This window comes from Cricetulus griseus, chromosome 6, assembly GCF_003668045.3.
Source record: "Cricetulus griseus strain 17A/GY chromosome 6, alternate assembly CriGri-PICRH-1.0, whole genome shotgun sequence".
In the NCBI taxonomy this organism is placed as follows: domain Eukaryota; kingdom Metazoa; phylum Chordata; class Mammalia; order Rodentia; family Cricetidae; genus Cricetulus; species Cricetulus griseus.
The window spans coordinates 145,025,261-145,047,100 of record NC_048599.1 but is presented as its reverse complement, the minus strand read 5'-3'; the positions used below and the strand labels follow the sequence as shown (position 1 = coordinate 145,047,100).

General features: G+C 48.0%; 1 protein-coding gene across 6 annotated transcripts in view; it reads left to right on the top strand.

The window, feature by feature from the left end:
- The window catches only part of Ralgps1 (Ral GEF with PH domain and SH3 binding motif 1), a 244,246-nt gene that overhangs the window by 58,108 nt on the left and 164,298 nt on the right, over nt 1–21,840 (top strand). For 5 of the 6 annotated variants that reach the window (XM_027423756.2, XM_027423761.2, XM_027423760.2 and 2 more), the window contains exon 5: nt 20,571–20,654. The exons of the other annotated variant lie outside the window; for it this stretch is intronic. In XM_027423756.2, the coding sequence (XP_027279557.1) occupies nt 20,571–20,654 (84 nt within the window). The remainder of the gene's footprint in view (nt 1–20,570; nt 20,655–21,840) is intronic. 6 annotated transcript variants of the gene reach the window in all.

The window sequence follows — 21,840 nt, the reverse complement described above, 5'->3', positions numbered from 1 at the left end:
TGTTCCAGAAAGCTTTTGTTTTGTTTTGTTTTGTTTTGTTTTGTTTTGTTTGAGACAGGGTTTCTCTGTGTAACTCTGGCTGTCCTGGAACTCACTCTGTAGATCAGGCTGGTCTTGAACTCACAGAGATCCACCTGCCCCTGCCTCCTGAGTGCTGGGATTAAAGGTGTGTGCCACCACTACCCAGACAGAAAGGGTTTTAAAAGAAATTTTTAAAATATTGTTAAAAAATTTATTTTCATTTTATACATGTCAGTCTTTTGCTTACATGTATGTATGTATGTATGTATGTATGTATGTATGTATGTATACCATATGTGTTTAGGTGCCATCAGAGGGCATCGAATCTCCTGGAACTGGGGTTATAGGTGCTGCTGGCTGCTGTGTGGGTGCTAGGAATAGAACCTGGGTCCTCTGCCAGAGCAGCTAGTACCCTTAACTGAGCCACCTCTCCAGTCCAGCCTGAAAATGCCCTTAGCAGAGGAGTTGTTACTCAGGTACTTGTTGTTGGTGAGCTTCGCCCAGTCTCTTGTCAGCTGTGGCTGTGCCTGTTTTCCTTCCTGTCAGCAGCATGTCAGCTGTTTGTGTCTGTACCAACACTGCTGCTTGTCAAAGGATGAAGCACCCTTTTGCTGTCCCGAGCCTCAAATGTCAGCTGCTTGGATTATCTTCAGTGATCTTCATAGCTCTTAGCTGTTGCTGTAGTGAACCTGATCCAGTTTTCAGTTGCTGGGATGCTTGCTTTGGCAGAGAATCAAAAGTTTGATTCTTTATTTTCAAAATGCTCTTTTGAGTAAATGTAACTATTTTTTTCTCAAATGATATCAAGGTATGATTCTACTCCTGAAGGGCTCAGGATGACACAAGATACTCCCATAATCCTGTGTGTTGACAGCTTTTCTTGTCCCTCTCTGTCACATTAGCTAGAATCTCTCTGCTTTGAAAGGGATTTATGTTGTGTTCACATTGGTCCTGGGTTAATCAGAGGTTCAGAAGCTCAAGTTACCTCTAGTTTTTCACCCACTGCAGGCATTTAGTGATAGGAGTTTTGTTTTTCCTGGACACATGGCACCTGCACAGAGCAGGGACTGCCTACCTCTCACAGACTCCTAAGGAAAACAGGACCTTATTTTGTGACTAAAGAACCTAGCTTGGAAAGGCTGGTGTTGTAGTTTGCTTTCTGTTGCTGTGACAAACATCCTGACCAAAGTAATGTAGGGAGGAAACAGTTTATTTCCACTTATATTTCCAGGTCACAGTCCATCATTGAGGGTGGTCAGGGCAGGAACTCAAGCAGGAATGCCAAGCAGAAACCTTGGAGGACACTGCTTGCTGGCTCACTCAGGCTCCTGCTCAGCTTGCGGTCTTAGAAAATGAGACCATCTGTCCAAGGACTTGTACCATGCAGAATGGGCTGCCCTCCCCCCCCCCCCGCCCCCTACCAGGGAGCAGACAGTTACAACAGTCCTTCACAGACATGTCCACAGCCAATTTGATGTGGCTAATTCTTGATTCAGGGTTTTCCTCTGAGATGAATTAAGCTCTGCCAAGTTGAGAATTAAAAGTGAGTGTGGGGGAGGCTGGAGAGATGGCTCGGAGGTTAAGAGCACTGGCTGCTTTTGCAGAGGATTTGGTGGCTCACAACCATCTGTAGCTGGATCCAAGAGATCCAGTGTCCTCTTCTGGTCTCCATGGACATCAGGCACACATGCAGGTAAATACTCGGATGTATAAAATAAAAATAAGCAAGTTAAAAAAAAAAAAACTAGGACAGCTGGGAATTTCTTGTCTTGTTTTAAAAAGTTTTTAAAAATGTTTTATTATATTTAATTAATGTGCAAAGTAACAAGTTTCTATATGGGACTTTCATACGTTTTTCACTTTGATCAACTCTCCTCTCCCTGCCCCTCTCCCCACTGTGCCCTTCTGCTCCCATTATTTAAAACTGGGGATTTTCTAAAACTAGCTTTTTCCAACACTTCCCAAACTTGCTTTGAAAAAAAAAAAACCTTCAAAATTGCTTATTGTACTGTGATGCAAAAGGGGCCACTGACAGGTGAGGGCTGGGTGGGCTTTGGGGTGTGACTTGGGTATGAACTGAGCTAAGTGGCCTCTAGCAGATAGAGGAGCTTCACACAGTGCCTACATCAGCCTAGGCCCTCTATGGAATAGCTTGTGTTCCTTTGGTACTCTGAGGCAGGTCATGACGAAGTGGGCATGGGCATGAACTGCTGGTGCCAGGCCCAGGCAGCTGGCTCCTGCTGGCCTCTGTTGCCCACATACTGTGAACATCCAAGTAGAGTTTTTCTGCTGCAAACTCTTGGAGAAATTGTCAGGTCCTCAAAATGGTGAAGTTTCTTTGCTAAGCTCCATCTCACTACATGACCAGGCTCTGTACTGAGAGCCATTGCTTGGCTGGGAGCACACCTGGCTCTGCAGCTTTGATGAGGCAATGGGTCTACCTCCTGCTGTGGCATGCCACAGCTGCCATGGTCCTGAAGGCCTGCTCTGAGAGCCATGGTTTCATGGGAACTGAGACTGAGTCCCTCTGCCTTTTTGGAAGGTTTGCTTAATGAAATGGAGCAGAACAGAAGCTGCCCCTGCTACCCAGGAGCTTCCTGGCTCTGGAAGACAAGACTGGACCTAATTCGTTGGTGTGGCTTACCTACCAGCTATTTTTGGTCATATTAACATGGGAAGCCTTTCAATCTACCATAGATGTTGCTGGAAGATGGGTCCTTGATGCCACATTGTCATTTAGATGAGGAAACTGGGGATGAAGTGTAGGTGTTGCAGAGTTTGTGCTCATGGGATGGGCAGAAGAGCTGTTCTAGAACCCTCAAGGGCTGCTGCTTCTCAGTGTGAAATGAGAGCGTGGACTCAGACCTTCCCTGGGAACCAGCCATCAGTGGAGAATGATCCTGATGCTCCCTTCCTTGGATGTGGGGGGCTTGAGGATGAAGAGAAGGATGTGGTGTGGGTTCAGCTACAAGCTTTTGGAGAGGGTGCTGCTGTTTGGGGCATGCATGTGCCACTGACTTCCCTTGGGGGTCCCATTTCTTAAGAATGCCCAGCCTTAGCTTGGCTTATTTCTAGCCGGTTGTTTGCTTTTTTCTTTTTTTGTATGAGTACTCTGTTTGCATGTTTGCCTGCACGCCAGAAGAGGGTATCAGATCCCATTATAGATGGCTGTGAGCCACCATGTGGTTGCTGGGAATTGAACTCAGGACCTCTGGAAGAGCAGCCAGTGCTCTTAACCACTGAGCCATCTCTCCAGCCCTAGCCAGCCTTTTTTTTTTTTTTTTTTTTTTTTTAACTTAAATAGCCCATCTAACCTTTTGCCTCTGGGCTTTTATGTTTCCCCTATTCTCCTGCCTTGCCATTGACTGTTCAGCTCTTTATTACACCAATCAGGTGTTTTAGGCAGGCAGAGTAACACAGCTTCACAGAGTTAAAGAAATGCAACGCAGAAGAATACAGCATATCTTTGCATCATTAAAATAATGTTCTACAGCATAAACAAATGTAACACATCTTAATCTAATATTCCACAACATGACTAAATGTCAAGGGTGAAGTGTTAAGGAATGTCAAATGTGTTGGTTGCCTAAAAGTTTTGTTTTTTTCCCAGAATTCCAACTTTATTACATTTATTTGTGTGTGTGTGTGTGTGTGTGTGTGTGTGTGTGTGTGTGTGTGTGTGTGCACTCGCGCACCAAAGGATGTGTGTGGAGGTTAGGAGACAACTTGTGAGAGCTGGTTCTCTCCTTCCACCAACCATATGTGTTTTGGGGGATTGGTTAGGTCTAAGTACCTTAGCCTGCCAAGCCATCTTTGTGGCTCCCAACTTCATATTCAACAATAATGGCTGTTGTAATTGTTTGGGCAGTCCTAGCTTCACACAAATGCATTCACTGAAAATTACCAGCATTCTCAGGAGGTAGGAAATCTTATTATTCTCCTTTTTGAATGAGGAGGTTGAGGTTTAGAGGCTATGGTCATATGCTGGCCAAGGTGACTGGCTCTAGGCTCCATGTGACAGATGGCAGTGTGTGCTGCATTGTAGGTTGTATATTGGTTTTATTGTCATAATTTGAATTTTGTTTGATTCCTTTCAGGAAGTTGATGATTTTTGCATATGGAAGAGAGAGGGAGGGAGGGAAGTTAGGCAAAATGATTATGATAGGAAAAAAGATGTTTCTTTAAATTGCACATGCAGTGTATTTATAGGGGTCCTGAGGAGCTGGCTTGCAATTGTAGTCTGAGGATCGGGACCTCAGTGGGGCCCAACAAGCAAAACCCTTGGGAGGTCAGCCTGAGAGAAGTGCTGGTGACCATCAGTGGGATGTGGTAAGATGACAATCTTGGGTCAAGTTTCTGCTTCCTGGAACCCTCAAGGATGGAAGGGAAGAGGTGGGCCTTCAGCAGCATCTTCTCTTTGGGGAACTGTGATATGTGGGTTTGCAACATGGATCATCGTTGGGAAAACCTCTAAATCTTCATTAGCATCTCTATACAATGGTATCGATTAGAGAACTAGGAATGACCTTCAGTTTCACACACACACACACACACACACACACACACCACCTCCCAAACTCGGATACACAGTTACTAGTTACCTTTCAAGTTCCTCCTTTTCCTGAGTGTCTGTCGTCATTACCCAGATGTCTGAAGTGCAGACCCAGTACTTGAATCTCAGACCTGAGTTTAGGATAGTCAGAGGGGCTCTCTAGATCTCAGCCAGCTCCCCCAGGGCTCATTTCTGTCACAGAAACTGATTCTGCTCAGTGCTACACAGTGATGTGGACACCTGTAGGCGCCTCCCAGAAGATTTACCAGTGTTAAGAGAGCCACTTAGATGCCACCCTCAGGCCTCACCAGGTTTCCTGAAACAGCCACTGGATGTTTTGTTCTATGCTGTGCTCCATAGTCAGCCTCATCCCATGTCTTAGTCACTGTTCTGTTGCTGTGAAGGGATGCTGTTAACTCTAATAAAAGAAAGCATTTAATTTGGGACTTACTTAAAGTTTCAGAGGCTTAGTCCATGGTTATCATATTGGGGGGCATGGCAGCAGGCATGGCCGGCAGGCTTGGTACTGGAGAAGTACTTGAGATCTACATCCTGATCTGAAGGCAGAGAGACAGACATACGGAGAGACAGAGATTGGGCCTGGTTTGGGCTTTTGAAACCTCAAAGCCCACCCCCAGTAATATAACTCCTCCAACAAGGCCACATGTCCTAATCTCTTCAAAGAGTTCCACTCCCTGGTGACTAAGCATTCAAATGTATGAGTCCATGAGGGCCATTCTCTTTCAAACTACCACATCCTGCTTTCCCAAATCTGTTGCCAAATCTGATTTTCTTCTCTGTGATAGCACCTCACACTCCCCCATGTGCATTGCCCCAGTTGTGTCCTCCAATTCCTGAGAGAACCTGAAACAAGACCTCCGTTGATGATGGTTATGGGTGTCAATAACTCTGTTGGTGGCGGGGTCCAATTCTGTTATTTTTACTGTAATGATCACAGATGTCTTCCTGTGATCTGCCAGCTGGCAGGTGAGCCCTCCTGAAGGTGTTGGGAGCATAGCTTTCCATCTGACTTACTTAGCTTGCACCCTGGGCCTTATGACTGTGCTGCTATGCAGTCATGGATAGTTTGCATCACTTCCTTGAGTTCCTGTGCTTCAGGATTCGGGCTGCCTTTTCCCTTCTTTAAAGCTTCAAAGCCTGGAAACATTTCCTCATTGTGCTTCCAGGACGGGAGCCTGCCTAAAACCCTCCCTCCCTCCTCACATCCACAGCCCTGACTTCATTGATGTTTTACTGCAGAGAAGCCAAGCTGAGCACTAGGAATATGAAGACTCTGCAGTCCCTCAGACCTGGAGGCCACATCTCCAGGCTATGTGGCTCCCAACTCTGGGCTCTTGAGGGAGTCCCTGGGGTCTTGTTTGCTTGTTTTCCCATAAGGGAGCTTTCCAAGGCCTCCCTCTTTTACTCTTTCTTCATTGGGGTGGCTTGGTTGAGCAGTGGGAGACCAGGGGGGGCAGGATGGGTTTTGTTCAAGTAACATAAAGTGCTGGCGTCTTGTAGGCTCAAAGAGGTGTCTGCCTGATGAGATCTCATGGCAGGAAGCTGGAGGTGGACAGAGGCCAGACTCGGGGCCTGACACTGTACCCTATCTCCCTCTTCTCTGTCCTCTTTTCTGCCACTGTTGGCCGCCTCTGGCTCTCTGAGTGATGTCCTGATGGCCAGTTCCTTCTCTTCCATTCACCCAGATGTCACATTCTTCCACCCAGAGCTCTTTGGCATGTGTCATTCAGAATGACTGTCTGCTTCCCACCCTGTGATGGGAGCCCCCTGAGCCTAATTGGCCATCTACCTTCTACCTTTTGGGGTCCATCAGACTCTGAGACCTTGTCTGCTTCAGCCAGTGCCTTTCATATTCCTTCCATGCAGGAGTCTGCACAGGGGCTGGGAAGGTGACCCACGGCTGCCATGGGAAGAGCTCACTGCCAAACAAGGCCCCTGCAGATTGGTAGCCTCCCAATCATCACAGTTCCTAACAAAGCCTTTGGTTTTCTGGGGCTTAGTTAGCCCTGGGGACACTTGGTTGTCAGGAAGTGACCAGCTGTCTTTTCCAAGCTCCTTGGGGTCAGGAGAGGCCTTCTGTGGGGTTCCACCCTGCTTTTAGTGATTCTACGTGGAAGTGTTCATGCTAGGTGGTGAGCTCCGCTTCTGGAAGGGTCCAGGATGCCTGCCACCTGGCCCATCTGGGGTCTGTTTAGTGTCCCTTGGACTCCTTGGGGGGTGGAAGAAGTCCCTTGCTACTTGGTGGCTATAACAGCACTGTGAGGACAGGGATGGGTCTGGCTTGGGGCTCAGGATGTGTATCAGTAGTACAGACAAGGAGGTCTTCTGTGGACCCCAGAATTTCATAGGTGTATAGGCTGTGTTTGTGTCTAATAGAAAAATTGTGTTTCAACCCTTTGTTTATATTTGGCTAACATGCAAAAAGCCATTTTGGTAACTTCTGAATAAATTTATACCCAGACCCAATTCTGTACAACAGAGTTGATTCCCCTCTTAACCCCAAGACGTTTAAAAAACAAATGCTTTTTAATAGGCTTTTGCGTGCCAGAATTGAAGGTGAATGTCAAAGAACACAAATGGTTTGTGTGGCTGGGGAAGGCTGCTCTCTACCCCCAGTCCCCAGCCTACCTCCTGTAGAGTGGCCTGGCAGGGCCCGAGGACTGTACATACTTGGGTTGCCTCATCGCCCGTCAGCATGGGCAGGAAGCAGCAGATAATTTTATGATCCATAAAAGCAAGCACCAGACATGCTTCAAAATTCATTAGTGTTTGCTTGTCATTACAGATAGCCTGTGTTGTTTGCCTTCTGACTAGACAGCTGCAGGCAGGGCCCAATTTGAGGGCATGCAGAGCCCTGAAGCTCTGGCCTGCCTGCAAGAGCAGTTTAAAACAAAACTTCAGTTCATGGATGGAGACTGTGTTTTGCTTTTGGACGTAGGTGCTGTGGACTCTGATCAGCTTTCCTTAGTGGAAAGGATGACTTCCTAGATCCTACTCATAGGATGGGTTGTGGTCCTTTGCTTGGGTTTTCCCACTGCATTGCGGACAGACTCTTTGCACAGCAGTTTGAATCAGTCTGTCTCCTGCTCAGAGCACAGCTCTGTTTCTCTGTCTTCTTCCCAACTCTCAGACTCACAACACTCAGGGTCCAGGTTGTGGTTGTCACCATGATCCCAATGTAGCTGTGGGGTTGTGGGGTCTCCAGGAGTAGACAGAGAGGCTGACCAGTCTTGGCATTGGATGTGCTGAGGTCAGGCCTTCAGCAGCCTTGAAGTCTGAGTGGCATCTGGACGAAGCCAGTGTGCCCAGGGCTAGCTGTCTAGGGTCTTGGAGTGGAGTTAGAGGGTGGGGTGTAATTACTACCTTCATATGGTTGGCTTAGGCGTTCCTGGGGCCTGTGTGGGGTAGTGACTTTCATGCTGATCATTTGTTTGCCCACCACATGTGGACAAGGCACAGACCACTTGTCAGTCTCCCTATCTGGTGTTATAAGGGGTCCAGGGATGATCAAGGAATCCCTGGTCTAAGAAATTTACCTATGTGGCCACAGAGGCTACGTTAAACAAGATAAGCTGAGGGCTACCTGGGAGGAAAACCAGTATTCCTAGCTGGGGCAGAGCATTCTTAATGTGAAAAAGACAGAAATAAAGGTTGTTCCAGGTAAAGGGAGCTACTGGGACACAGGTAAGGCAAGGGAGGAGAAAATGACCTGTCAGGGACAATGGCAGATGAAGGGCACTGTTTGAAACATGACTGGTGAGTGGGAAGGAGCATTGTGGAGGGCTGGGTGGCTCTAGTGGGTACAGCAGAGGAGCTGCTGGCTCCTGGGGAGTGGAGCTTCCTTCCAGCCAGCCAGGCATCTAGCCCTGCCCCTCAGCAAGCCCCAGAGCAAGCCCATGGTGCTTTGCTTTCCTGGAGTTGTGGTGTCTGTCTCCCACTTCTTCTGTGGCACACCCATTCCTGCTTATGCTCGCAGCAAGACATTTGCCTGTCACTGGCACTTACCTGTTTCTTAACCATTCTCTGCCCTGCCCCCTCCTTCTGCTCAGTGTGTCTCAGTGTGCCTTCCCGGCTTGACTGCCCTCTTCCCTACCTTGGGCTTTAGCATTTTTTCTTAGAGGATATTTCTGTACTCACATCTGCTCCTCCTTCCATAATGCTCCTTCACCTGTAGCTTTAAAGTATCTACCCACAGCTTGTTCCAACTTTCTAGTAGTTTCCTCAGAGGCTTAGCTCAGTCCCAGTCTCTAATGTGCATATGTAGGCCACATGGCGTGCTTGTCTTCTCCCGGCCTTTGTGCTCCCATTCCGCCCCCACCACTTCTGTGGGTCACCTGCTGTACCTCCTCCCAGGCTCTTAGATCTCCGCCTGTGTGCTGGCTCTCAAGCCCATCCTGCTTGCTCCCCCATGTCCTCTGATGACACTTAAAATGTGCCCTGAGTAGTGTGTTCAGATGTTGTCTGTTTTCCCCATGGAAGACAAGCAGCTCTGTCCCTGAGTTGTGCAGGCTGCCTTTGTGCTACCGATGAGAGGGGCACTGAGAATGGGAACAGCAGGCTGGGCCTGTGGTTGGGAATGAAGCCTTCCATGTAAACAGTGGTTTCACACCACGGCAGGCCGATGGCTCCAGTGTCTGAAAGGCTTCCGTACACTTTTGAGTAAGTGTTCCTGTGTAGAGCAAACATCTGGAAGACTAGGTTTCCCTCTTGCTTTCAGGGAGGAAACGGCTTTTCTGAAAGAGCCATTCCTGCTGGTCTACACAGGCTGACCGGGGCCTTCCATGGTTATTGTCAGACAGTACAATTGTTAAAACAGCCTCACGCCCCAAAGGGTGTTGCGCTGTGCAACCATTGCTGGAACTTATCAAAAGCCTGGCATTATTTCCAGAGATCCTCTTCTGTTCAGGACTTCAAGCTGTGATCCAAAATCATGTTCCTGGGGTGGGAGAGGATTCTTTTAGTGTGAGGTGCTCACTGAAACTTAGCTTGAACAGCACAGACTAGTCTTGTGGTGCATCCTACAGCTTCCAGCAATGCCTCACTGCTGTAAGGCTTGGGAAATGGTCTTAGGGTCCAGCCACCTCAGGTTCCTTCGCCACCTCTGGGCACGTTGAATTGTACAGCCACTTCTCCTTCCAAGGGAGCTCTGCTCATACCCTGGTCCCTTGCCTGGTAACCAACCAAATCCCTCAGTCGTTCGGGTAGACTTCCTCCAGTAAATGCTGCCTACCTTGATTAATTTGCATGAATTAAATTGTTCTCATGAAGCTCAGCTCTCTTACCTACAAAATGCAACAGTGAAGTCTACTTCTCCCTCCTTATCCTGCCTCCTTTTCTCCTCTTCCTGTTCTTCTTGCTTCTCTCTCTGTCTTCCTGTCTGCCTCTGAACCCTAAGTGTGCCCTAATGATCTGTCCCAGCCTCCCTCTTCCAGCCATGACTTCCTGCTGCTGCCTTCCTGAATGGTCCCATCTGGGTCACCTCTGCCCACATTGTGCAATGCTAAAGGGCCTGGGGCTCCAGATTGCAGCACAACCTTGATGTGCTCCTGTATAGTCTTTGGTGGAAAGAAGCTGTAGTGGTTTGAGAGTAGGGTGGGGTGGGGAGCAGGGGTCCCCACTCTGCCAATTTGGTGAGGGCTGGTCTCTGTATAGGTGCCTGTTGCTTCACGATTTTTCTCCATGATATGAAGTGATGGCTGTTAGCCTGAGATAGAATCCACTAAGCATCTTAAGTTCTCTTCTTCTTTTGAACATGTATCTATCATGGGGGAGGGCACAGACCACAACACATTGTGGAGGTCAGAGGACAAAGTGGGAGTCAATTTTCTTCTTCTACCATGTAAATTCAAGACATCAAACTCGGGCCATCAGGCTTGGTGGCAATTGCCTTTTACCCCTGAGCCATCTTCTCAGCTCCCTTTTCCCCCCTTCAGATTTCAAAGGGTTAGATTTCTGACACATGCATGTTGGGCTTGGAGAGTCTCCCCATCACTTTCTGTACTGGAGTAAGTCAGTTAGCATAATTTATATATTCTATAAAAGGTTAGAGACTGCACTTAGAAAGTCACATGGCCCTGGAACTGCTGGGTTAACTCTCCTTTTCTTGTATGATTTTAGAATGCTTATCAACTAGCAAAGTCTCTTCTGACTTAACACAGAAGGCCACACGAAGAGCCCGCATCTTCCTCAGAAGCACATGCTTCCAGAATTTGTTTTGTATTCCCCTTACACTCAGCATTCCCTGCAGCCTGTGACAGTCAAGGGAGCCCTGGTCTGTGCAGAGAAGCATGCTGACCAGCTTGAAAGGCCACTGGAAACAGCGAGACACAGATTAGTATTGCCAAAACCCAGAGCAATACATCAGGAGACAAGCTGACTTTCCTCCTGATGCTCAGAGGAAAGACAAAGGAGAGATTCCCAGTATCCTCATGGCAGCTCACAACTATCTGTAACTTCATTCCATGGGATTCGATGCCCTCTTCTGGTCTTCCTGGACACCATGCATGCATGGTGTGCACAGACATTACATGTAGGCAAAACACCCATGTGTACTTAATAAAAAGGATACCAGTTAGGTGTTGTTGCACAGCACTACCCAGAGCATCTGCCATCTTCCTAAGACTAGATAGGTCTGGTTTGCAAAAGATCACCAGAGCTGGGCTTGTGGGCTTGTTGATTGTTGGCATTCCCTCTAGAGTAGTGCTTCTCAACCTTCCTAAGGCTGCGGCCCTTCAATACAGTTCCTCATGTTGTGGTTACCCCCCCCCCCAAAGCATTAAATTATTTTGTTGCTACTTTATAACTGTAATTTTCTTTATGGTGCTCTGTGTTGTTCAGGGTTTTTATAATGAACACCTACCTACTGGGTCTCTAATCAAGAAAATAAAAGTGTGGGTTTTGTTTTTTTGTTTTGTTTTTTGTTTTTTTGTTTTTTTTTTTTTTTTTAAAGAGAATACTTGAAAGATGCTGTTTCCCACCCCGTTCCCAGTGGCAGGGTGGAAATGGACATGTAGCCCTGTTGGCTTGTTGGTTGTGGGGCTGGCCTGCTGGTTGCTGTGCTATGTTCTATTAATTGAGGCTCCTCCTCTGTCACATGGACTGAGACTTCAGGGCTTCTCTTGGCTGCCATGGGCACAGACAGCCGGATCTAATTGTGTAGAGCTATGCTGGATGAGGACTGCAGGGGGAATGTTTTGGGAAATCTGCATCATTGTGACCCTAAATCTACTGCATGTTTTCCAAGCAGACAGTAGTTAAGGATTTGCTGAAACAGTAGTGGCTGTAAATGAGTTGTTATTCTATAGAAAGAAAAGAACTGAAAGCCAAGGATGACAGATTGCTTCTGCTCATTCAGTGGCCACCCCCATGCATACACTCAACTCTGTTCCCACTTGGAGCTGACATGCTGCCTTCTCCTGGGCACTGCCTGCTTCCTTTCTCCACCTCCAGCAGGTGTTTGTTTCAAATGACTAAAGTGTTGCTCTCCCAGGAGACAGTGTTTGTAACCCTTGCTGTCACCAGTCCAATGTGGGCACAGCAGAAGTGGTCTGTGTGCTTGGCCCACCCTGCTGTTCTTGCTCCTGTTTTCAGGACATAGAACCCCCTAATGCTCAGGTGAGGGGTCCCCAGTAGATGACTCTGTGCTTGCCTGGTCTGGAACTCTCTTTCCCCTCCTCACTCCTGTCACTTTCCCAGCCTGGGCTCTTGATATTTTCACCCATGCTGAGGTTCTCCTAACTCGGCCTTCATGTGTGCCCTTCCTGCTGCCTGGATCCCTTTCTGCTGCACAGTTGCCAGGAATGGCCCTCATCCCTTCCAATCTCTGTGCCAGGCCAGAAGTTTACCAGGCAGGCCCCTGGAGACACGCTCTCCAGATATTCCCTCCTTCATCCTGGCCAGTGGTTTCCCAAAAATGTTTCTCTTTTCCCTACTTACTACAGATTTCTTCTCTCTTCCCTCCTGTAAAACCTGAGCTGGGACATGAGTGTGTGTGTGATGTTTCCATTGCTGTATTTCCTTGACCCAACCCAATTCTGGAATTAGACATGTCTTTCATCTGCCTTCCACCACTGTCCCAGAGAGCGAGGGAGGGAGGAAAGGAGGGAGGGAGGGAGGAAAGAAGGGAGGGAGGGAGGAATGAGAGAGAGAGAGAAGAGAGAGAGAGGAGAGAGAGAGAGAGAGGAGAGAGAGCGAGCCACACAGGAGACTTGTATCTAGAAAACATCCTTTAGGGATCCTCAAGGCCTGGACCCCTCCAGCAGTGTCAGCTACTTGGATGCCCACTCTCCTCCCTCCCCCCTCCCTCCCTCCCTCCCTCCCTCCCTCCTCCCTCCCCCTCCCTCCCTCCTCCCATTAAGAGCTTCATATTTTCCTTAGGTGAACCTGCAAAATGGCAAACCAACAAGTAGCACCACTGTCACTGTGGCTGGCATCTGTTACTCAGTGCCCGGGGAGTGATGGGCCTGGATAGTGTTTTGTTGTTTGACAGTCTAAAGAGCAGACATTGCATCAGGGCCCACAGGTCTCTTCTTTCTGTCTCTTAATTGCTTTATGATGGGTATATGCACATGCAATACATAAGTACAAATATTAAAACACTGTGTTTAAATATAGAGAAAATACAAAATGATATGTACAATATTTTAATATATACAATTAGGAATTCCTTGGTTTTATAAAGCCTGGAGATTACAAAACACCTCTTTTCTTTTATCATTTGTCTTCATCAAGTCTTTAAGACATGTCCAAGCTTTCTTTTTAATTTCATCCATATCATATTTTAATTGCTCTTGTTTTCTCTTCTCTGGCAGCCTGCTATCCTGCTCTAGGTTGAACTAACTGCTCCTTAGCCCTTTGCACAGCTGCCATTGTGGGGCTTCTTTTTGGTTCCCTGCAGTTAGATTCTTCTTAGTCATGCTTAGTAAGGTTTACTTCCATGTAGTTTGAGAGATGAAAGCTGTCATGTTAGCCACCATGTAGCCACGAGGAGGAGTGCTTGTCTGCCATAGTTCCCTTGTGCCTTCAGAGTTTGCCTGTGTCTCTGGCAGTCAGTGACCTGACCTTACCCATGGCCTTTTATCTTTTTAGAATGTCCTCATGACTGAGACCATGTGACACCGCTTAGCATAAAGTGGTGTGTATGTGTGTGTGTGTACTGTTACTGTTCCTTTTCTGGCTGAGTGGTTTTGGTTTCATGGGTAGGCTAGGATTGTTTACTCCTCACTAGCTGGTGGGCTAGGGAAGTGGAGAATGAAGGTGCCATCGTGTGTGGTAGATAGCGGGCCTCAGTGGGCAAACATCTACCGCTGGGTTTGCTGGAGTCCACCTGCCCTCTCAATGGCTGTGTGGGTTGAAACACACAGCTGATCATGCGCCTCCTGTTGACCAATAAGTCTGTTACCAGATTGTGTCTTACCTGCTTTCCACACATTCTCTTAAGCAAAGGTCCTCAAAAATCAAAAATGCCTAATTTTTATAGAAAATAGAATGGTTTTCTTATTATTGAATTGTAACAATTCTTTGTATATTGCATATGTCTTACAAAAAAATCTTACCAAATAAAAAAAAGTTGCAATCTTTTAGTCCCTTGTGTTTTCTTAGTAATGTTTTCATTTTTGGGCTCGCCTCCTTCTCTGTGCTTAGGTTTTTGTCACCTGTCTTTTGCTTCATTGTTCTGCTTTTACTCTGTGTCTGTAGTTATGTCTGTTCTTTCCCTTTTGTGTGGCCAGGGCAGGACACTGAACTATACCCACCCTGTAGGAAGACAGTCAGGTTGGTGGGCTTGCAGGGTGCAGAACCCCAAATGCCAGCAAGTGTGGAGATTTATTCTTGGGTGCTAGAGGGAAAGCTGAACTTCTCCACCCTGTTTTCCCCTGGTGGGTATGCTGCCTGAGCTCCTGTCCTCTGCCCAACTTTCATCTTATTCTTGTTGTTGATAACATAACCAAGAGCCTCTCTGGGCCCAGCCTCCAACATCCCAACCCGAGGCAGCGGACTCCACTGCCCATAGCCCCCCAACCTCTCCTAGAATGGCCTACCTAGGGGCTATGCTTTAGGTAAAAACCACACTGATTTCCAGGGACACCACAAAGTCACTCATTGATGTGTGGAACCCTTCCATTCCCATTCTCATCTTTTCCTTCCAGGCTCTTCTTCCTGGGTTACATCAGGCATTGCAGGAGCAGTGTCACTACCGTGTGATGCTTGGATTCAGTATAGCTGTCTGTCGGTGGTTTGGGGCTTTGGAAGTTTGTCATGAGGACAGGTGATAGGCAGAAACCCAATTTCAGTCACATACTAAGCCCATTGCTTTCTCACCCTTGACTACAACCAGTCTCACTGAGTATGACAGCAGCAAGAGTCTCACTTGTGTAGATGGTGGGTGACACACACAAAACCACTCCTGTTGTATTTAGGGCCTTTGGCATCTTCTAGAGCTGAGAAGAATGTGGTTCTAGATGTGTCCTCTCAGGAGCTGGGCTCTTTGAAAGGGACCTGGTAAGCACCAGTTAACTCCCTGCTTTTTATTGAGCAACAAGAAAATCATAGGTGACATCAATTTAACTGTCTTCAATTCACTAAAAACTGCTGAGTCACTTGTCAGTCTCTGAACCTTGTCTAGCTGTGTCACCATGGTGGACTCAGGGAATCTGCACCACAGAGTGGACTCGGGGAATCTGCACCACAGAGGGCGAGACCTGGATGACTCTGCTCTTAGTCTCCTCTTACACTTTCTTGACCTCAGCCAGGGTCAGAGCTGGCCAGCCTAGATGGCCTGTATGTCTAGGGCATTGGGAGGGCCATGTGCAACCATGGCACATCCTAGATTTAGAGCTTCCAGACCTTCCCACCTTCAACCCAAGCCCCCTTTCCCCTAGAGCCAGCCTTGTCGCCTCTGGTCGGTGTCAACTTGATCACAATCAGATTGGTTCTATATTGTGAACCCTTTGAGGCCTCGGTGACTGGAAGAGTTTTGTTCTGTTCCTTCACATTATCCAACCTCGAGCTTCACACAGATGGAATCTCTTGTAACCCTGTAAGGCCAGACACAGAAGGGGAAGAGTGCCAAGGAGGCTGGCCCAGAGAGTGCTTCAGTGCAGATAGGGCAGTCTGACTCCATCTGACATGCTGATAATCTTTCTCTGTCGAGGTTGGAGGTCCCGGTGCCAGGGAGCTCTCACCTCATTCCCGCTAAAGATACTCCAATGCTTGCTGGGGGCCAGGCACATGCCAGGTGTGCTGCCAACCTCAGGGATGGAACCGATGCCTAGAATCCTGGTGACAGGGTGGCAGGGCTGTGATTCAGAGTGAGGACTTTGTACTTGAGGTTCTTTGCTCAACCCAGGCTGTCAGAACACCTCAGACAGTGTTGCACACTGCTGAGGTTTTAATGTGAAAGGCACCTAGTTTGCTGGTGCACAAGTCTCCCCAGAGAACTGCCACCCCCCAAAACAAACAAACAAACAAACACCTCAGCAGAGTTCAGATGAAGGTCTCAGAGACATTCAAGGTTAATAAATTCGGGGCAGATGTGTAAAGTACCTGCATTGACACTTGGCTGAATGACTTTGTGAAAAGAGATATAGAAACTATTTCAAGACAGTGGTGGGAGAGGAGAGGGAAGGAACTGATGCTGAGCTGCAGTGTATACTCTCCACCACTGGGGGAAAACATCTGCATCAAATGCTCACATGGTCTAGGCATCCCATCTTCCTATATCCTATAAGAATGGAAGTTCTAAACCGGCGGTGGTGGCGCACGCCTTTAATCCCAGCAATTGGGAGGCAGAGGCAGGCGGATCTCTGTGAGTTCGAGACCAGCCTGGTCTACAGGAAAAACAAATGAACAAACAAATAAATAGAAGTTCTACAAAGATAGACACCATGCCGCTGGGGTGTGCACAGCCAGGGCTGGTTCTAACTGTGGATCCATACCACCTCCCTTCCAGGTGTCTTCCCAACATGTAGTCTGAATTAAAAACACACAATACACATGCATATACACACACATTCTTCCCAAGCACACACATGCACACACCTACTGCTACTGTTGTTTATTTTTGAATGCAGGAAAAATATGGAGGAAACAGCATCAGTCAGAGATTGGACACTAAGCAGTCAATTCCTGAATGTTGTGTAAATGTTTATATTTAATTACAACAAATTACAAATGTTTATATTTAATTACTGGTTTATATTTAATTACAACACACAGTTTCCCAGCATTGACCCCGGGAGGCCTTTGTCTTGGGCACACAGTGGGGAGTAAATTCCCTTGAGGCAGGTGAACTATGCTCTGGAAATGACTTCAGGTCCACATTTCAGACAAGGTGCAGATGGCAAACAGGTGAACCTTACAAAGTCATTCAGGTGTGATTTTTGAGCAGTGTAGTCACAGCATTCATTCATTCAGGAGAATGAACACAGCAGCGCTTGCTAAAATGGGATGTAGTAGCAATTTTTATGAGAAAAACTGCAAGAAGGGCCTGTGCATGGGCTGCCTGAGTGGGTGCTACCTGTACCCCTACTCCAGTGCCATCTGTCAAATGCTAGCTTTTGTTAATTGATGTCATTGTCTTTAGGCTTGGCATCTAAAATTGTGAAGTTGAAATGGACTTGACCAGGTTCTGGCTCACTGTCCTCACGTGACAGTGGGTGTTCACAAATGTGAGGCAACCAGGAAGAGGTTGGTCGTCAAGTGTCTCCTTGTCCAGGTAGTTCATCTTTCAGCCAAGCAGGCCACAATTTGCTTGCAGCTGGCTTCCCATGTGTGGCTGGCTGGGACTCATCACTGGGTCCTGAAATGCCCTGATGGATGCTTGCTTTAGACATAACTGTCCAGCCAGCGGCGCTGGAGAGACGGCTCAGTGGTTAAGAGCACTGGCTGCTCTTCCAGAGGTCCTGAATTCAATTCCTAGCAACCACATGGTGGCTCACAACCAACTGTAATGAGATCTGGTGCCCTCTTCTGGCCTGCAGGTGTACATGCAGAGTATTGTATACATAATAAATAAATCTTTAAAAAAAATAACTGTCTAGCCAGCAAGTTTTCCCTTCGCTTGCTTACACTTTCCCAACCCCCAACTCCTTGATACATGTTTGTTACAGCTGGTTGGCAGCTGATTCTCACTGAAGATCTTTAAAACATTCCAGGTGTGTACTTAATTCCAGGTGTGTACTTTTAAAAAAAGAAGTTGCTAATAAGGCAGAGGCCTGGCAGGAATCAGGGGTCTTAAAAGTCTATGTAGAGGCTGTCCCTCCCTCCGCAGCACAGGCTGGGGATACTGGGCCTTTTCCTGTTGGCCTTTCCTTGGTATTCTAGCCTCCAGGTTGTCCCTGGTGGTTTCTAGGGTTTTGGGCCTCTTATTCAAGGAGTTGAAATAAAGGCTCACACAGATTATAGAAGTGGCAAGGAAACTTTATTTGGAGCAAAGTAATAGTTCACTACAGGAAGAGCCAAGAATGATAATGGCCATATGAGTAGGGAACTCAAGATCTCCGATTATTATTTGGGGCTTCCTTTTCTGGGGTTCAAGAGAAGGAGTTTGGTTGCCAAGGGCACTGTTTTGATTGGTGAGTTTACATTATGTAAACTTTCATTCACTGTACATGGCCTTTTCCATGGTGCATCTTATTTTAGTCATATGACTATCTAATTATGCACAGGCATGGGATGGCAAATCAGGGATCCTCCCCAAAAGTTCACTTAGAGGACACAGTTTGCCTTATTGTTCAGGTACTTAAACTAGTTCAGGCTGGAGTGGGCCCCCAGTCTCATACCTGGATATAATTGGAGTGTGACTTAATAGAATCTGTCTAATGGTCATTAAATGGCAGGAGAAACTTACTATATTGTTCAAAGAGGGGAGTGCTTGCAGCTCAGTGAAGATGGGTACTCTGTCTTGCTACCAGGTTGCTAGGTAGATTGTTTGAGAGTGGTGTGTGCAGTACATGCAGGTGTGAGGTCTTGGGCTGTCACCATGTAAAGTCCTGGGTCCCTGAGTTTGCTTGCCTCTACATGATCACACACAATTGCTCCTGTTATCCAGGAGCTGACCTTGGTGACTGGTAAAACTTAGCTTCTTTGATTCATTAGATGACACTGCTAAGCCTGCTGGGAAAGTAGATAATGCTCCCACACTAGTGGTGCTTTTCTCTCCTGTCTCTTTGGTTGCATAAGAGATGGGAGGGGTCAGCTTCAGGAAGGAGTCCTAGGAAATCCCAGAAGCACCTCTGGTTGTTGAGGGCTTGGCCTGAGATTTTGCCTGATTGCAAGAATGGAGGATGTTATGTGTAACATGAATAATACAAACCAGAGATAGATATTGAGATTCAAGCTGAAGATCAGAAAAGCAAAGCAGCCAAGCCACCATAGAGGTCTTACTTCTACCAAGGCTGTGGCAATCATGTCCTCAACGTGGCTGGAGACTAATTGCCCAGGAGACTAATTGCCAGTGCCAGCTCTGAGACCCTGCTCCTATCTTATACACCTCTCTAGTGCTGGGATTAAAGGCATGAATTCTGTTTCTCTTTTAGATTGATTGATTCTCATGTTGCTCTGGGTGGCCTTGAACTCAGAGAGATCTATCTGCCTCTGTCTCCTGAGTCCTGGGATTAAAGGCATGTGCCACCACTGCCTGGCCTCCATGGCTGTGGCTAGCTTTGCATTCTGATCCCTAGTCAGCTTTATTAGATCATAAACAATATATCACCATAGTCGTGTGACCAACAAAATCTGGCTTCCTCAGATAGATTTTTAATTTTAAGCTAGCCTAGAGTCCTGGAGCTATCTTAAAATCCAGGACAGGATGAATCCTGCTGGTTTAAACACTTATCCCCCATCTCAGACAGTCTGCACGGTAAGAAGGCCTCTTGGTCCCAAAGAAGCTGGTAGTAAATATTTTGGCACAGAAATCTTGGGAACTAGGGGAGAATATTCTGCCTCTCTGCCTCTCCTCTGAGCCTACCTGTATGTATCATTACCTCAGACCCAGCCCTCTTCCTCCACCTCAGACCCAGTCCTCCTCCCCACCTCAGACCCAGCCCTCCTCCCCACCTCAGACCCAGCCCTCCTCCTCCACCTCAGACCCAGTCCTCCTCCCCACCTCAGACCCAGTCCTCCTCCCCACCTCAGACCCAGCCCTCCTCCACACCTCAGACCCAGCCCTCCTCCTCCACCTCAGACCCAGCCCTCCCAACCTCAGACCCAGTCCTCCTCCCCACCTCAGACCCAGCCCTCCCCACCTCAGACCCAGTCCTCCTCCCCACCTCAGACCCAGCCCTCCTCCTCCACCTCAGACCCAGCCCTCCTCCCCACCTCAGACCCAGCCCTCCTCCTCCACCTCAGACCCAGCCCTCCCCACCTCAGACCCAGTCCTCCTCCCCACCTCAGACCCAGCCCTCCTCCTTCACCTCAGACTCAGCCCTCCTCCCCACCTCAGACCCAGCTCTCCTCCTCCACCTCAGACCCAGCCCTCCTCCTCCACCTCAGACCCAGTCCTCCTCCCCACCTCAGACCCAGCCCTCCTCCTCCACCTCAGACCCAGTCCTCCTCCCCACCTCAAACCCAGTCCTCCTCCTCCACCTCAAACCCAGCCCTCCTCCTCCACCTCAGATCCAGTCCTCTTCCCCACCTCAGACCCAGCCCTCCTCCTTCACCTCAGACTCAGCCCTCCTCCCCACCTCAGACCCAGTCCTCCTCCCCATCTCAGACCCAGCCCTCCTCCTCCACCTCAGACCCAGCCCTCCTCCTCCACCTTAGACCCAGCCCTCCTCCTCCACCTCAGACCCAGCCCTCCTCCTCCACCTGCAGACCCAGCCCTCCCCCCTACCTGCAGACCCAGCCCTCCTCCACCTGGTGAGTTTAGGGATAGCCAGGCTTCAGCCCTGCCCACCTGCATGCTCACCTTTGCAGCCAGATGCCTGTGTATTTTGCATCCTGACTGAATTCCTGTTGACACCAACTCTGTGCTTCTCAGGAATTGGCCAGCTGCGGATGGAGTAAGAAGGAGAAACACAGTCTTGCCCCTAATGTTGTGGCCTTTACCCGGAGGTTCAACCAGGTAAGCAGTGTCCCTCCAGTGTCTGTCCTCACAGCAGTCCACTGTGCCTGAAGCCAGCCCCTCAGGCACTGGATCCCAGCACTCTTTCCTGACTGTCCACTGCTGTCCATTCTTGTGTCATCATAGTCTGGCTCACAAAGTGAGTGAGAGCACAGGCTCCAGTATCCTGGTCTGCCCTTTCTGCCATATCTCAATCCCAATAGGACCCCATCCCATGTCATGTGCTTTTGGCCCAGGACTCTTCTTTCCTGCTTAACTCTGTCAGATCTTACCCTGAGTGTAACTTCTACAGGGAGTACCCAGCCTGTCTAAGGTGTCCCTATCAAACATTCCCTCATTGCACCTTCTTGTTTCCTCCATGTGGTCCTCAACTCAGTTGTTTTTGTTTTGCATGTCCTGAGGTCTCTGTGAAAACTTGTTTGTCCTATTCATCATCATCATGTCCCTACCACCTTGTCAATGTCAGGCTCATGTGTAAAGGGCCCTCAGTAAACACAAGTGAAGCAGTGAGTGTGGTGGTTAGAAGACATTTCTCAAGTTGCACTTCCTTATAACGTGACTCACCCAGCCCCACACTCTCTAAGCTGACTTGGTCCACCGAGAATTCTGGCTTTGGGTGTTGCGGAATGTTTGTTTACACTGTGTGAAGATGTGTCACTGTGATTGGTTTAATAAAGAGCTAAATGGTCAATAGCTTGCAGGAGAGTATAGGCAGGACTTCTGGGTAGAGAGAGAACTCTAGGAAGAGGAAAGGTGGAGTTGCCATCCAGACACAGAGAGGAAACAGGAGGTACAAGATGGAAGAGAAGTAACCCCACATGGTTGAACATAGATTAATATCAATGGGTTAATTAAGTTATAAGAGCTAGTTGGGAAAAAGCCTAAGCTAAGGCCAAGCTTTCATAATTAATAGTAAGTCTCTGGGTCACTATTTGTGGGCTGGCAGGCCCAAGATAGTCCAACAAGAAAGCTTGCTACATCTGGTTATGAAGAGGTACCTCCTGCAGTGGAAGATTTGGGCTCCTGGGAGCAAATGAGAAACTCAGAGGCAAATGGACCAACTGAAGGGACTGGTGGCCTCTGATTTCTCCACCAGAACCTTCAGAGCCTGCTTTGATAGTAATTTCCCTCGGGTTCCCTTTGCACAAACCAGACCTCCACATAGGGTTTGTGTCATTTTTTTTTT